The sequence below is a fragment of the Canis aureus genome, chromosome 14 (assembly GCF_053574225.1).
Source record: "Canis aureus isolate CA01 chromosome 14, VMU_Caureus_v.1.0, whole genome shotgun sequence".
NCBI lineage: Eukaryota > Metazoa > Chordata > Mammalia > Carnivora > Canidae > Canis > Canis aureus.
Genome location: NC_135624.1, coordinates 7,604,790 through 7,622,539, shown reverse-complemented (window position 1 = coordinate 7,622,539; position 17,750 = coordinate 7,604,790). Strand labels below are relative to the sequence as shown.

Genomic DNA, 17,750 nt, shown 5'->3' with positions numbered 1-17,750 from the left:
GATCATTTCACAATGTGTACAGACATGGAATTGCTATGTTGTCCATCTGAAGCTAATATATGTCAGTTATACCTCAGTAAATAAGATTTTTAAAATTTTGCAGTGGTCTGATATTAGGGCATAAATTTCACTCCTTCGGCACTCTACTAACCAGATAAAACATATAGAAAAATAGGAAAGACATGTGCTCCAGCATGTCTAGAGCTCTGTGTTCTTTTTTTTTTTTTTAATTTTTATTTATTTATGATAGTCACACACAGAGAGAGAGGCAGAGACATAGGCAGAGGGAGAAGCAGGCTCCATGCACCGGGAGCCCGATGTGGGATTCGATCCCGGGTCTCCAGGATCGCGCCCTGGGCCAAAGGCAGGCGCTAAACCGCTGCGCCACCCAGGGCTCCCTAGAGCTCTGTGTTCTATAGGAGACTGCAGCACTCAGAAGTGGTGGCAGGGGTGCCCAGTAGAGAAGCCACGTCTAGTGTAGACATGGTAACAAGTGTGGATTTTGTTGTTAGAGCAACACAAAGTATTTTTCTCAGAAGAGAAACTAATCTGCTGTTTCGTTTTTAAAAGATCACTTGTGTAGAGAACTGGTTTTAGGGAGCCAAGAGAAAAAAGGTAGGGAGACCAGTGTGCAGATTGTTGGCAATCATCAAAGCAAGAGACCGATGACAGCAGCTTAGAGACTAAGGAAGGTGGCAGTGAAGATGGGTAGACTGGAGGCACATTATGGAGGTAGAATCAGGAAAGCTGGCCGATGTCTTGGATGCTGGGGTAAGGAAGATAGAGAAAACAAGAATGGGGACACCTGGATGGCTCAGTGGTTAAGTATCTGCCTTTCGCCCAGGGCATGATCCTAGAGACCTAGGATCAAGTCCCACATCGGGCTCACTGCATGGAACCTGCTTCTCTCTCAGCCTGTGTCTCTGCCTCTCTCTCTCTCTGAGTCTCTCATGAGTAAATAAATAAAAATAAAATCTTTAAAAAAAAAGAAAGAAAAGAAAACACGACAGATTTCTGCTTGTATAATGGGGTGGGTAAGGAAAATTTGATAAGAAATAAATTTAGAGAAAAAATATCAGGAGTTCCATTTTAGATGCTTTGAAGTCAAACATCGCTGGGAGGTGAGAGAAGATGGGAGATCAAGGAAGGTCAGTGTTCGAACCACAAACAAAAGTGTGGGATTCCCTAAGGAGAAAGAAGAGAGTGTACAGGGAGAGAAGAGAGGATGGCCTGGATCCACCCCAAAGAATCCACTCTTCAGAGAACTAGTAGAGGAAAATGAACTTTAGAAGAACACTGAGAAGGGGACATCAGAGAAATGGGAAGTGGTGTCTCAGAAGCTAAGAGAAAAGAACCTGCTAAGAAGAGGACGTTTCATTCTGACAAACGCTGCTGAGAGGTTTCAGGTCAGGGACGAAGAACAGCGTGTTGGGTTTGGGAACAGAGTCACTGGTGACATTGGTAGAGAGATGTTGGTGGAGGTAGAGCCAGAGGGTGGGGTTTGCTTTTTTTTTTTTTTAAGGTTTTATTTATTTATTTATTTATTTATTTATTTATTTATTTGAGAGAGAGAGAGAGAGTGTGCGTGTGTGTGGCGCACAACCGTGTACATGAGTGGGCATATGGGCAGAGGGAGAAGGAGAAGCAGGTTCCCCATAGAGGAGGGAACCCAATGTGGGGCTTGATTCCAGGACTCCAGGATCATGATCTGAGTAGAAGGCAGACATTTAACTGACTGAGCCAACCAGGTGCCCCCAGAGGGTAGGTTAATAAGGGTGTGAACACACCCATCCAGCTTGACTCCCCCTTGACACTCCACATAAACAACAATGACATGATCATCTTTACTATAAACCCAGAAGTATGGTGAGAAGGGGAGAGCACAGAACTACCACAACACTGTGAAAGCTGACAATCACATAGATAAGTTTTAGCTGATTAAGTAGGTTGAAGAAAGCTGGATCCCAAGTCAGCAGTGAGGAAGCCTCAAACCAACACCATTTACACTTCAAAGTCTCAGAGACTGGTGGCACCAGGAAACTTTAAATGCGGAGGTAAGGCAAGGGGGCTAGGAATTGGCATTAGAACAAGGAGAATTGGTTGAAAGCAGTCCTAAGAACAGTTGTATCTGCAAAACCCCTACCACGTGCTGAAGAGTCATTTGCTGGCTCTCCCCCCCACCTCCCAAAGGCTTCATTCTCTGGAAAGATAAAACAATGGGTCTCTAGACTGGGGCACCAAGCAGAAAGATAAAGAGATTGTATGTTTATGTGTGCTGAGACTCCTCAGGGCTCTTCCCTTCCTCACTTTCCAGAACACAGGCAGGAAAGATTCTCTTGGGAAATTGTCCAGTCCAGAGGCAAGATACCTACATCAGGGTTACCCAAGAAAACACCCAGGTGAGATTGCCCTCTTGTGAAACTCACAGTTGATAAGCTCCGCTCATGTTAACAAAGCTTTGAATCAGCTTTTTGGTCCCTACTGTCAAGCATAAGCAGACAGCAACTATTACAAAATAGCCGAAGAAAGCCTGTCATATGAAAGAGCTACTTGGAGAAAATAAAAACAATACAAGATGAGGGAAACTTCCAGAAAATGATATATATTCAGTATCCTCAGAGATATTAGAGGAGATGCTACAACCATGAAAGAAAACCAGATTGCAAGTAATTTTACCTTCAGAGAACAAACAACAACTTAAAGCCCTTGGAAATTAAATTTGTGATGGCAGAAATGAAAGATTCAGTAGAAGGGCTAGAAGAATAAAACTTAGGCCAAAAAGCCAATAAATGGAGTATAGGAAAGAAAATATATGGAAATTACAGGACCTGTCTAGGAGTTCCAACACCCAAATAATAGGGATTCCAGAAAGAGATGTGAAAACACAAAGGGAAGGAAATCATCAATGAAATAATTCAAGAAAATTTCCTAGAGTTAAACTGTCAAAAGAGATTAAGATAAACCTATCCTGAAACACATCATTGTAAAATTTCAGAACACTGGGGACAAAGGGAAGAGCCTACAGACTTCCCAAGAGAAAATAGGTGACATTCAGAGGATTAAGAATCAGAATGTCTTTGGACTTCTCATTCATAACACTGGAGGCTAGATCAAACTAAAACATTGCCTTCAAAATTCTGAGGAAGTTATTTTCAACCTAGATTCTTTTTATACCCAGCCCAACCACCTATTAAGCAAAAGCTTAGAATGCAGGCAGTTTCATTTGCAAGTTCCCCCCAAATTTACCTCCCATCCACTTTATTCAGGAAGCAACTGGAAGATGTGTCCCACAAAAACAGAAAGGAAGAAGAGTTTGGACTCAAGACCAAAGAAACAGATGAAGAGAATCCCCAGGCTGATGGTAAAGGGACCTCCTAGAAGACAGTGCCACCTACACCAACTCAAGAAGGCAGCTGGAGAAGATCTAAATTTGCAAAGGTCACAAGGCTCTGGGAGAGAATTCCTCAAGAGAAGAAACAAAATTGATAGTGAAAGCTAAAAGGTTTGAGAGAAGAGTTAAATAGTGACAGCTTGCAGTTGAACTGGTGATAAGTACATGGAAACTAAGCAAATAAAAAAAGGCATTCTCAAGGAGAATTAAAGATTGCATAAGAAAGAAAAAGCCATCTAGATTTACAACATGGCTCAGCTTTTGATATCATAATAGACACTGATTTGTGAATCAAGCAAAACTGTAAGCTGACCATATCCTTACCCTGATGTAAGAGTACATGTGAGTGCTGTGGCAAGAGGAAGGAATGATGGTAAAAACTAAGTCAAGTCTTCACTCTCTCAAAGCAGGAGTCAGTAAACAAAATTGCCTAAGAGTGCCTGAAATTGAGGGACCAAGAAGTAACTTGATACTAGCATTTTATTTAAAAACACAGAGTTAAATACCAAAAAAAAAAAAAAAAAAAAAAAAAAAAATCAGCCAAAAGAGTTATAAGTAGCTCTCGTTGATGGGGGAAGCAGAGCAGGGGACTTTTTCATAACAAGCCTTATAGAACTACTTGACTAAAAAGTGTGGGTGCATTACCTCACTAAAAATAAAAACCAAAGAGAAAATAAAAGTAAATGGAAAGTGAAGAAGTGAGAGGGGCATGTAGAGCCAAGTGTTTTGGAGATATTTGGTTCTAAAGGGAATTTGGTTCTAAAAGGGATGGCAGCTTGGGTCAAGAGTGGGTTTTATAAAGATAGGAAATGGCACGCATTGGGCATGAAAATTGTCTACCAAGGGGTGTGGGGGGGGGGGGTGGGGGAGGCTGATGATGCAGCAGAGGGAGGATTCTAGAAGGAGCAAAATCCCTGAGAAGACTAGAGGGATGGAATCCCAAAACCACAGGGTGGGGACAGAAGTTAATATGGGAGGAACACCTCCTTCCCTGAAATAAGAGGGAAGAAAAAGATAGATGCAGACACAAATAACACTGTAGAATTTGTTGTGACCCTGCTTCTTGCCTCATCAGGCCTCAGCAAGATACCCAGAGTGGAACCCAATACACAACAGCAGCAATTATCTATGCACAGACCATCCCCCCTCCCCCATGTTCCTGGCTCCTTCAACCCTCCTACCGTGTGGGATGCCAAACTGTCTCTACTGGATGAATAACTCTCCCACCATGGCTGGATTACCCTTTAATCTCACAGGAATAAGCATGTCTACATTTGAAAATAAAGACTTCCACTGGTAATATGCTGGATTCAATATTCTGGGAGGCCCTCCTGCTGTAAATGACTACCTTCCAGAGAAAGCATACTTACTGATGAAATACCAGGCTTGTAGGAAATCAGGGAAGTTGCCAAGGGACCCCCCTCCCCAGAAAAAGGAGCAAACCAGAAGTGGAAATTTGAGCTTCAAGCAGTGATCAGTCAGGGAAGAACACACCTGTCCTCTGTGCAAATGGTGACTGCAGTGGCATGATCCAGATACTAACCCTTGAGCCTGTGGCCAGGAGGAGGAGTGGAATCCTGGACTCTTCCATTAGGCTACTATTCTAGAAGATGTCTGAGGGGTTCCAAGTTAGCAGCGCATGACAGAAACAGATGCAAATCCTTCCTGAAGAGAGCACCCCCAATTTAAACCTGGAAGATTCCCACAGATGAAGATGAGTACACACCCAGAGATTGGCAGGCCCAGGAGAGGCAACACTACCATGAGTGAGAGGCAGCAGACACATTTTTATGAAAATGTGCCTTCTCTGAAAAGATAGGGAAAGGAGATTAAAACAACCAACCAACCCCCGTGTTGTGCTTTCTCAAGTCTGGCCTTTGAAACACACATACTGCTATCACCTGAGTTACTAAAATGCACATTTCTGGGTCCCAGTCCAGACCCAATTAACCCCAGGGCTCTGGGTGGTTGAGCCTGGGAATCTGCATTCACACCCACTCTCCACAGAGAGAGAAAACCAGACACACAGACCTGGCCTTCCTTTCCTCAATCATATTCCTGTGGCTTTTACTACCCACCCTTCAAGATGTGATGACAGCAGGCCCATCATGCAAAAGCTAACGAAGAACTTAAGAAAATGGTTAGACACGATAGCACCCCCTAGTGCCAGCAAGATACAGGGACCGAGTCGGCTTGGATCCTGTCTTTCTCCAGTTAGAAACAATATGGCCCTAGTCTGCTGGAGTCCTGGTCACACTTCAGTGACTACAATGCATAACATGCTGTGATTGAAGCAGATTGGAAGTGGGAACCCTAATAATTAACATCATAGCTTAATGGGTTCACCAGGCATTTAGAAGTGCTTTGAGAATCCAGGGGTTGGCTCTCAGGAGACTGTGCAGAAGGGCCTAAGCAGGGGCTAAAGAACTCACTCCAAAGGAAGACAGACAGGCTTAGGCTGGGTACAAAGGCAATAAGCCCATTTCAAATAGAAGACTAATTTTGAGTACAACAGAGGCAGATTCTAATTTACTTGGCCCAACTCTTACGGCCCTTATCCTGGGGAGAATATTGGACAAAAACAAACAAACAAAATGGACAAAAATGCAAACAAACACAGGGCTGCTTTGAAATTTTGCATCTTCGGGAGCATGGGACAGGCCAGGGGGGGCATGTTAATTGCCTCATGGGCAAATTGGTGATGACAATAGCCAATCAACATTAAATAGCAACTATGGGCCACACAGGGTAGAGTATTTATTCCAACAGTCCCATCAGGCTGGCATACCTGTTCTCATTTTACAGATGAGAAAGCAGAGCTCAGAGAGATCGAGTAACTTGTTTGAAAATACACAAGAATAAATTCAATAAATTGTGAAACCAAACTCGAACCCAGGACCACTGAACTTCATAAGGCACATTTTTAAGATTTTTTTTACTGATTGGATTGTTTAAGTGGGCGATTTAATTTCAGGGTTCTAGATTTAGAAAAGTCATTATTGGATGGATGTTCAATGAAAATTCCTTCTCTCACCACTACTGCCAGCCAGCCCCTCCTCGTGTCACTAGATTATGTGTGATATTCCAGAGATATTACATGGATTTCATTTTGCTGCCCAAGTGATAGCAGATTATACATACTGTTCTGAACCTCACACTTTTTGCTGAGGAAAATGTTCGGTGTACCACTCTGTATCAGTACGGGAAGGGCTCCCTTGTGCTGCTTGCCAGCTGTAAGATCTTACTGTGCGTGGATGCTGTGATCCTGTTCACCAGCCCCCTGTCAGCACACTTCATGTGTTTCCATTTTTCAAATAGAGTAGCTGATGCTATTTGAGCAAACTCCACAGCTCCGGAGCGCCCCTGAGATGATCTCCTGGCAATCAGGCTCCTCTAAGCTGGAACAGACAGCAGTACCTTGAGGTTCCCCCATACAGGGGGAGTTCACAGTGAAGGCAGGGAAGAAGGGAAGCTGAAAACAGCTGGAGGAAAGCAGGAGGCAGAGCAGCTTCTCCCAGGCACCAGGTGCCTTTGCCCTCACAGGGGGTGAGGTGTGCCTTGAGCTACCCTCACTCTGCCCCCCAGGCTCCCACTTCCATCTGGGGCACCTGAGTCCAGTCTCTGCACAGGAGAGGGGCAGGGGCTCCAGTGCCTGGACCCATCAGATACCCTGGGAGCAGGGCCCACCCTTAGTCCCACCAGGTGTAGCCAAGTTATAGGGTCAAGTGAGTGAGAATGGGAGGGCCTGTGTATAAGGGGCCATTTCCCTGGAAGGGCTTGGAACCCCTTGCTCAGAGCAAAACAGATGCTTTGACATTTTATTATTATGTTTATTTATTCATGAGAGACACAGAGAAAGAGAGAGAAGCAGAGACACAAGCAGAGGGAGAAGCAGGCTCCATGCAGGGAGCCTGACGTGGGACTCGATCCCGGGTCTCCAGGATCACACCCTGGGCCAAAGGTAGGTGCCAAACCACTGAGCCACCCAGGCTGCTCAAAACAGGTGCTTTGGTGGCACCTCTAGCCCAGTGATTTCAGAACTGCTTGGGAGGAATTTAAATGGACTGGAACTCCTACCAAGCAAGGGAGGCCAGAGCCACAGAGTCCCTCTTAAAGTTACCTTGTTCTTAGAACCAGGCTGATTCAGTCCAGGGGGGAAATGATCACCTGGAACCGCTTATAAAGCTTTCTAGCTTAAAACACAAGCTCATATACCTTAGTTTACCACAGTCTCCTGAAGTGGCTATTATCAGTAGCATTCCCATTTTGTAGGTGAGAAAACTGAGGCCTGAGAGGTTACGTGGGTTACCTGGGACCACACAGCCAGTAAGAAGGGGAGCTGAGACTCAAATCCAGGCCCTTGGACTCCAATTTGTGCTTCCTTCTGATTCCTCAGTGTTACAGTAGCTGCGCCCTTATCAGCAGGGGCCACCCTGCAAGACCCCAGTGATGCTTAAAACGGAGGATAGTACTGAACCTATACACACCATGGCGTTTCCTGAGGGACGTACCTATGATGCAATTTAATCTATAAATCAGGTACAGCAAGAGATTAATAGCAACAATAATAGAACAATTGCAGCAGTGTGCTATAATAAAAGTTATGTGAATGTGGTCTCTCTCTTTCAGAATATCTTACTGCATGTACTCACTCCTGTCCTTCAGAGGATGGGAGATGATAAAACGCCTACGTGAGGAGATGAAGTCATGTCAATGACGCAGGCACAGTGATGCAGGGTTAGGCTACTATGGATCCTGTGATGATTCCCCAGGAAGATCATCTATCTGCCCATGGCCACGGTGGACTTTGGGGAACTGTAACCACGGAAAGTGAAACCATGGATGAGTGGGCTCCTGTCCGTGCCTTTGTGTGGCCCCAAATGGTGGTGCACCCCATAGCCTCCGTTAGAACCTACAGTAGGCCCTGTTGGTTCTCTCTTGGGCTGTTCTCCTTTACTGCCCTACCTTGGTCTAATTCTGAAAGGTTGATGGCTCCCTGTTTCTCTGCCCAGCCAGGCCTTCTTCTGAGTTCCATACTCAGATATCTCATATCCTACAGACATCCCCATGTTGCCGCCCAAGTCACCTCAAGGGCAACGTCTCTAAAATGACACTCTCCTTAAACCGCTTCTCCTCTCTGCTTCCTGTCTTGGGAGCAGTAGCCTCCACTTCTCCAGCACACTGTGTGCCATTTTATCCTGGCAAGATAGGGAGACTACCGTCCCGTTTTACAGATGAAGAAATCAAGGCACAGAGATGCTGACGTACTTGCACTAAGTAGTTGACAGCCAGGATTCAAACTGAGCTCTGTTGTGCCGTGCTCCCTCCATACCAGGCTGCCTGCCAACTGTAGAGCCACAGCTGTCCACATGGTTGAACGAGCCAGAAGTTGTGGGTTGCCTCCCACTCCCCACTTCCCCCTTCTCACCATCCCCACAGCTGCTCCAGAGCCAAGTCAATCAATTCTGCATCCTAAATGTCTCAGGCTGTGCCTTCTGCCCATTCCTAACACCACTTACTCAGTTCAGCCCTCTATGATTGCTTCCCCCATTACTGAAATAGCTTCCTAACTAGTTTCTTTGTCTCTAGCACCAGCCCCACCTCACATCCTCTAAAATATACCTGATTATCACACCCACTGGTTAAGAGCCTCCAAAGGCTTCCTATTACCCTGAGGATGAAATCTCAACTGGTGGATCCTGCCACTGCCTGCCCCTCTACACAATCTCTTGCTGGGGCTCTGCAGAAGCCCGTAGCATAATTAATAAAAATGGGCTCATCTCTAGGAGCTTTCCACCAGCTGAGCCAATATGCATCCCCTGTCATGGCACATTCCAGCGGTCCAGGCCATCCACACTGGATTCCAGGGATTTCGGAATAATGCCTGCGTCGGAGCCGTTCATAAGCAACACGGAGAAAGGCTGAATTATGCAGGAACTATTGACAAGTCTCCGTAACCCATCATGCTCTTCCTTACCTGCTCGATCACATTATTGTTGTCTTTGGTACAATGTAATCAAAGTTTTGCAACAATGCCACCAATTACACCCAGAATGGCAGGAGGTGTTACTGAATGATTACTCCACACTTCATAGAAAAGTGCACTTTATAAACTTTCTAAAACTCTTCAACACAGACAGCATACTTTGTGCTCCGCAGACAAAGGATTCTATTGCTGGATGCGTATTTACATATTAAAGGCCCAGAGAAAACCAGCAAAGCCCAAAGTAGAACAATTTTGTTCATAGTTTTCTCCCTCCTCCTCCTCCTCTTCCTCCTCCTCCTCCTCCTCTTCCTCCTCCTCCTCCTCCTCCTCCTCCTCTTCTTCTTCTTCTTCTTCTTCTGCTTCTGCTTCTTCTTCTTGATTTTATTTATTTTTTTGACAGAGAGAGTGCGCACACAAGTGAGCAGAGCAGCAGGGAGAGGGAGAGGGAGAAGGCTCTCCGTTGAGCAGGGAGCCCGACACTAGGCTCCATCCCAGGACCCTGGGATCATGACCTGAGCCAAAGGCAGACGCTGAACCAACTGAGCCACCCAGGCGCCCCTCAGCCCATCTTTTGAAAGCACTTCCCCTCCATGGATGTTTGGGGACATGCTGGAGCTGGAACACAGTGCAGAGGCCCTTAAAGCCTCTGGAATTTCACCTCCACTGATTCATTGCATTGAGGATGCAAGCGCAGACCTGCCACTCTGACTGGAACAGCTTTGTTTAACTCCTACCAGTCTTTCAAGATTCAGGTCAGGTATCACTTCCTCCCAGAAACCTACACACACACACACACACACACACACACACGCACACACACAGTTTTTCACACACACACATACACATACACTCGTGACGTGTAATTGTATATGACCCCGTAACACCTCCTCTCATAATACCTCTCTATATTTTCTATTGGTTTCTATAGAGAATTCAACTCAGCCTGACTAGAAGTGAAGAATTACAGGCTCCAGCACGGGAGGCATGCAGCTAGAGCAGCTTCCTGCCTCCTTCCCTCCCAGGTTCAAGTTCAGCAGGAAAGCAGGCACCTGACCCCTCACAGGCCAACCCCATTGGTCACATGCCTAATCATGGAAATGAGTGCAGGATCGCAGCCTAGACTATGGGTGCCCCCTCTGATGCGGGATGGAGAAAACCCCTCAGGGCAAGACACAGTTTCCAAGAGACGGTGGAGAGATAGATCCAAGATGGCCCAAACCACGAGTGTGTAGCCCAAAGCAAATACAGGCAAAGTCTTCCGTTGGCTTACCTATCTCCCCAGGCAGATCATGAGCAGCCTGAGGGTAGACCTGCTCCTTCTCCATAATCCAGCCCCCTAGAGCCTACCTGGCCGGCATACCTCATTTTGAACCGGTGATGAATGGGGACACAAAATATTTAAAGCAAGACTTCTGCCTTGAAGGAGTTTATGGTCTAGTCCCAGAGTTAGTATTTATAGTAAAAGGTCAACTAACCAGCTATAGTAAAAAATTAATTAACCATTTAAGGGAACACTTTATAAGTGGCAAATGGGTGACTGGGGTATTGTCAAAGGAATTTAAAGAAGGAAAAGCTGAAGAAGGGGCCATGGACACCTGTAGCCACCATCCTACACTCACCAGCCTCCACAGCTCAGAGGTGAAGAGAGCCAAGCCTGATACCCCAGCACGCGGACTGCATCCGTGTGGTGGCTTGCTCCAGCCAAACTCCTGGAAACTAGGGTTTACCAATCTCAGGCCTCGACAGTCTTGGCTTTGTCATCTGAGACTCTAGGTCTTTCCTCCCTTTGGTTTACCTCTCTCTCCCCTCCCTCTCAGCCCCCCATCTCGTAGGGCCTGCTGCTGGGGCCTTACCTCCCTTTGCCCAGCCCTCCCTACATTGGTATGTGGCTGATTCTCTGGACCCAGGTGCCCATATCCCAGCTTTTCCTCATCTCATTTGTGCTGCTGGTTTTTAATAACCTCTTTTTTGTTTCTCTGAGCATTTAAGTGTGTAAAAGTGCATTGAGCCCTGCCTTGAGACATATGCTAGTGGTTAGAAACAACACCATCTCTTCTAGGTGGACACCCAGCTGGGCTTGCTGATCTTACAGAATAAGACCTGTAGGCACTGCAGGGAAACTTTCCTCACCCTGGTAGGTCATAGTCCCCACTGATTTTGCCATTAGAATTTGAACAAGTTTGATTTTAAGAGGAGGTCTTCAATTTGTAAAATTTGGACAACAAATCCTGTCAGGCAAAGCTTGTCAGAAGTGGGAGGGAGAGCTGGTGAAGAGTGATTCTTTGGAGCCTCCTGAAGACACTTCAGCAGCTCCACATCATTCAAGGACAAAATTCAAGCTCTGTAAATGACCGCCACAGCCCTCTCCATGACCTTTGAGCCAGGCTCATCTCTCAGCACAACCTGACTCGAACCTTACCTTCCAGCACCTCCGAACTGCTCGTGGCCCCCACATATACCATTCCATGCCCTTGCTCATGTTGGTCCCTCCACCTGATACCTTCCACCTCCTGTTGGCCTGCTGAACTGCTGTCTGTCCTTTAAGCTTCAGCTCAGCTGTCACCTCCTTCAGGAAACCTTCCCTGGTCTTTCTGCCTATCGAAGAGGAAGAGTTCCAGTAATACATTGTAAGCATCTCTATTCCTATGAGCTGAGGGTAGGAAATATCCATGCTTCACATTTAATGTACAGTTGGGCATATTGTGGACATTTGATACAATTTTTGAGTGACAATAAAATAAAAGTTTTAAAAATGAATGACAGTGAATAAATATATTCATACAGTAATGAATCTTTGTCTCTGGTACCCCAATCTCTGAATCATTTTCCTCTTCAGTATCTGTTCCACATTTTCACCGTTTTATTTCTTTCCTTCCTTCTCTCTCTTCCTTCCTTCCTTCTTCTTCTTTCCCTCCTTTACCCCCAGCTGCCATTAAAATCTTCTAACAGGGGATCCCTGGGTGGCTCAGCATTTTAGCACCTACCTTTGGCCCAGGGCATGATCCTGGAGTCCTGGGATCGAGTCCCGCATCAGGCTCCCGGCATGGAGCCTGCTTCTTTGCCTGTGTCTCTGCCTCTCTTCTCTCTCTATGTCTATCATGAATAAATAAATAAAATCTTTAAAAAATAAAATAAAATAAAATCTTCTAACAGGAAAGCTTCCTATAAACTCAGCCTTGCTGAGTATAAATGACTAATATGATATAATATGTCCCCCCCCCCCCGCAATGCCATCACCCATTGGGATTTTTAAAAAATACTACACACAGGGTAGCCTGGGTGGCTCAGCAGTTTAGCGCTGCCTTCAGCCCAGGGTGTGGTCCTGGAGACCCGAGATCGAGTCCCACATCGGGCTCCCTGCGTGGAGCCTGCTTCTCCCTCTGCATGTCTCTCTCTCTCTCTCTCTCTCTCTCTCCTCTCTGCGTCTCTCATGAGTAAATAAGTCATGAGACTTTAAATCTTTAAAAAAATCTTTAAAAAAAAATACTACGCACAGTCTGAAAGCTGAAGGTATAAAACTATAACATTGGGGTTTGGGAATTCGCTGGAAGTGATCACCTTGGATCTGTTGAGGCCCTGCTGACCCCGCCTCTGCTCACACATTCTGCTTCTAGCTGCTGGGTGACAGAGCAACACGTGCATGAGGTCAGAGGAGATGCTACCACCCAGCAGAAGAGTCATAAACAAAGGGAATGCTACATGTGCAGGTCTTGGTGGTTGGGTGCTTGGACCCCTGGTCCTCCTGTCATCCATTGTTGTGTGATCTTAGACAGATCACTTAGCTTCTCTGAGGGTGAGTAAAAATGCTTCTCTCATACAAATAGTCAGGCTTAAATGAAGTAATCCCTACCAAGTACCTAGCACAAGGCTTGATGCAGTCAGTACTTGCCAAATATTAAATGTTGTATCAGCCATTGTGACGTGACAAATCATCCCAAAGCTTAATTTATATTTATTAATTGTATATATTATATATTATATAATATTATATAATTTATCATTACCTCACAGACTTGGGGGTTCTCCCTTAGGGTCCGGTCCCTGGCTAGTTACAGCCAGATGGTGAGTGGTGCTAGAACCCCGTGGAGGTTCACTCATGTGTCTGACACGTGGGCTGGGAAGACTGGAAGAAGAGCTAACAGCGAAAGAGCAGGGCTCCTTAGCCACCATATTCCGTCTCCATGAGACATGTGTCTATTTGCTCTATGGACTCTCCAGCATGGTGGCTTCAAGAAGCCATACTTCTCACATGGAGACTTGGGGCTCCAGAGAAAGTGGAGAGAGAGTGAGACCTAGCAGCAGAAGTCTCAGGGCATCTCTTCCTCCATACTCTTCTGGTCAAGGCAATCACAAAAGCCCATCCAGGTTCAAGGGGAGGGAGCATAGTCCTTACCTCTTGATGGGGGAGTGGCAAGGTTCTCAAAGAAGATGTGGGGTGGGAAAGACTATTATGACCATTTTGGGAAAATACAATCTGACACAGTGTTCTTACTGAGCACCTACCATGTGTTTTGTGACTTCCATATACTATTTTGAAATACTTTTAAACACCAAATTGGCTGAGTGAATTATAGGTTTAGGAGCTGAGCAAGAAAATAGACATGATATGGGGGATCTGAAAGAATCACAGAAGATAAAATCCTTTTCCACCAAAAGGGGAAGGAGGGATTGTTGCTCATGATCAAATGTACAAGAGTTACACACAACTCATAGTTCAAATTGCATTGAATTACTCAAAACAAAGCTTAGTAAATTTTGTTCAAACCAACTGCTTGAGAAAATTAAACTAATTTATCTGTACCAGCTTAAAACAATGTTCTATTTCTAACAACATCTTTGAGGCTCTGGCAGCCTTGCTCTAGCATACTAACCAATGTCACAGTGCATTAGCCTGATTGTGCTTTAACCTTCCCATTGGCCCAAATGGGAAGGTGTCAAAGGAGGAAGGAAAACGCAAGCACCCTCATATTGTGTCACACGTGGACAGAGTAGATAACTGTGTCTAAGCGCATGGAAGCCACTGGTTAGCTCCTGGGACTGGGATCTCCTCCATCTCTGACATCCCCTAAAGGCCTTCTTAAGAAGCCTGTTTATCTAAACCAAGGAAGTAGGTTATCTGGGAGAGAAATATTTCAACTAGCTAGCAAACTAGGGGCTTAGGTTACCTTATCAACATCTGTGACCAGGCATAGTTACCTGCCAGGATGAAGCCCCTTGGGTGTGGCTGGTGGAGAGGAAAGAATGGAAGGTTGGCAGGGTGGTGTGGAGCCTGGGGCATCACGTAGCTGCAGGGAGATCTGGAAGCCAGAGCCCTGAGAGGAGGTGTCCTGAATCAAGAACAAAATTTCATCATTCACAGCCAGCCCTAGAGATGTGTATCATTCAATTGGGTCAGGAAAACAAACTATATGAGTTGTTCTCACAGAAAACTTAAAATGTGTATAAATAATGTATAAATAAATGATAGATGGATTTAAAAGATAACACTCTGATGTTTTTAAGGAGAAAGCTACACATACATAAAATAGGGTCTCTCTCCATGGTTTGGGCTCAGATGGGTAGACTGCCTCTAAGTAGAATCAGAAAACAGTAGCACAGGGTGAAGGGATGTCACTTGGACTCTAGACCTAGAAAGTGCTAACTGAATAGTCTGTGGATAAAGAAGAAAATAGAGCTTGTCATGTGCTAAGGGCAGTATACTATTTCACCCCTTCTACCAGTAACTTTTTGACCATTCTGTGAGTTCCTAATGGACCATCAACTATTGTGCAACAGCCTCTTTTGACAGAGATGGTCCTATGACCCAAGCTGGCCAATCAGAGCTTCCCATCTTTTAGCTAACAAGGTTGGTTTGGGGTGGAATATGACCTGGTTGTCTTTGGGGCTTATGGCTACATGGACACTGCTGAGACCAGTTCACTGTCTACTGTGGTGGCTGAACATGGGGGATAGAGGGGGGCCAGGAGATATTTTCTCCCACCACACTGGAGAAAGTTTGTTGAATGAAGTGAAAGCGTAACTAGCAGAGCTGAGAGAGAGAGAAGCAGCCCTACATCCAGCCGTGTCTGAAACCAGATCCACCCTGGGACTTCCCATCTCTATGAACCAATGCTTTCTCTTTCAGAAACTAGTCTGAGTTGGGTTTCTGTTACTCCCAACCAAAGAAGTCTTGACTAACACCAAGAGTAATACATTACCAGATGTGAGTACTAGAATTTGTGGTACTTAACACACACATTAGATTCTTTGTAAACATAAGGCTGTTCTAACACTATTTTATGATTTAATGGATTCCTATCCATTTCAAATTGCCTAAAAACATATACCAATTGTAATTTTATCCAGTTATATCACAAACATCATGCAAAGTATAATTTAAGGAATAGTCACTTTTCCTTCCTTGAATGCAAATAGAAATGCTTAATGGAAACCTATGTTTTCATTGCTAGCTCAGGATTCAATCTAAAGACAATTAATGGCCTGCCCTTTATGTGGATATTCCCTTAGCTACAATAAGAAGAGTGGGCTCTGTTGATCCTTGTATTCCCAGGAAAAGAGGTTCTAAGGTGAACATTTATCTAACTATAACCTCTTTGTTAGAATAAGTTGAAAGATATGGTACAAACAGAAAAAAATCTTGATTCTTTAAGCAACTGCTGTCGGGTTGTGCTTCCCTGTCCCTGGATGAATACTCAGAGAAGTCCCACAGCTTTTCCAGTCACTCTGTTGACTGGTGAATAGTCTCTTCAGATATTGGAAAGTCCAATTCAGTCTACTATCAAAGGTATAATCCCACAACCAGTTTAAAACTCAGGACAGACCCAGGCTAAGAAACTCTAAGCAGAAGAAGAATAACATGGTGGACTTCTCCCCCCACTGCTCACCATGCTCCAGAACTGTTCTGGCACCCCCAGACTCGGAACAGGGACGGGGGAGTGGTGAAGGGTAGCAAGCCCCAGGACAGCACTTGGTCGGTTCGGCGGCGTCTGGGGCCAAGGCCCAGGGGTGTGGCCTGCCTGAACGGGTACTCTGCCCCACATGGAGCTTCTGCAGATTCCCCGGAGGTCTCTCTGTGAAGGAATATCAGACAGGGGATGTTCCTTGAGCTGCCCAGGTGTAACTATCCCCGGTCCCCGGCTTCTGATGTCTACCCCATCCTGAGTCACACGGCTGGGGTCACCTTGCCTTGCAAATGGTCCTTCAGGGCAGAGTCCCCTTTAAGGAAAGCCAGTACCAGCTCACTTCTGTGGGGTCCTCAAGCAGCTGTAAGTAGCCCCCCTTTGGGCCCTCATTGCCCTGTACCTCTCTCCTTGTCCTGCCACCACAGACGGCTCCAACCAGGCTCTGCATTCATGGTTTGCAATGTGGCTTAAGTATCAGTCCCTTTGTCCTTCCAACTCGAGAGGGCACCTGTCTGGCTTCCTGTGGGCTCTGAAGCCAGACAGAGACTCACTAGGCTTATTGTGGGGATGGGCTGAGGCAAAGGGGGAGAAGCAGCGCCTCCCCCTCGACAGCTCCCGCGCGGAGGCTGCTCTCTGACTGTCCCGAGCTGCACCCCCAGCCTCCTCTTCTATGGTCTCCAGGTTGGTGACAAGCCGAAGCTCTCAAAGCTGATTTCATAACCTCTTAGTGTCCCTGCCTAAATAAGCGGCCACCTCTTTCTCTTTCCCTTTGGGATCTCTGTCGAAGCTCTGAAACAACAGAAGGTGCCTCTAACTCCCTGGCGGGCGCGATTCACAAGACGCTTTCACACACACTTCCCTGTGTCCGCCGCCAGCACCCAGGGAGATGGGCAGGCCCGGCATGGTCGCGCTCGCCCCTGCCCCGCCGCCTTGTTACAGACCGGCAAAGTGGGAGTGTGAGCTCCAGAGCTCCAGAGCTCCAGGCGGCCAGAGGAGAGGGACCCAGGGCTCTGCTCAGTCTCTTGGATGAGTCTTGAATGCTCTTCCTGTGGTAAAAGGCCCGGTGGGCTGGAGGCGGGGGCGGGGCCGGGGCGGGGCCGGGGCGGGGCCGGAGGCTCCCGCGCAGGAGCCGGCCGCGAGCCGGTCACAGCCGCCCGCAGCCCCGCCCGAGGGAGGGTGCCGGAGGCCTTGTCCTCGCGCGTCCCCTCCAGCTACGACGGCCTAGGCCTTTCCTCACACACAGCCTCTCTTTCTCCCTCTGCACCAGCTCGCGAGGGCTTCCAGGGCAAAGTACCACAAACCGGGCGCTCAGGCAACGGGGACTATTCCCCCGCAGCTCTGGAGGCCGGAGTCTGAAATCCGGCGTTGGCAGGATTGCTTGCTCCTGAGCGCTCCGAGGGCCAAGCTGTGCCCGCCTCCCTGCTGGCTTCTGGTGACAGCCAGGGATCCCGGGGTCCCCAGCCCGTGGGTG

At 46.6% G+C, this 17,750-nt stretch overlaps 1 protein-coding gene across 1 annotated transcript in view; it reads right to left on the bottom strand.

The window, feature by feature from the left end:
* Positions 1-17,122, bottom strand: part of BAALC (BAALC binder of MAP3K1 and KLF4) — a 106,633-nt gene extending 89,511 nt beyond the window's left edge. Inside the window, exons 1-4 of the mRNA XM_077846851.1 lie at positions 16,680-17,122; positions 16,262-16,447; positions 14,574-14,704; positions 12,362-12,470 (exon numbers count right to left, since the gene is read on the bottom strand). Of these exons, the coding sequence (XP_077702977.1) occupies positions 12,362-12,470; positions 14,574-14,655 (191 nt within the window). The 5' untranslated portion in view covers positions 14,656-14,704; positions 16,262-16,447; positions 16,680-17,122. The remainder of the gene's footprint in view (positions 1-12,361; positions 12,471-14,573; positions 14,705-16,261; positions 16,448-16,679) is intronic.
* Between the last annotated feature and the right edge of the window lie 628 nt (positions 17,123-17,750).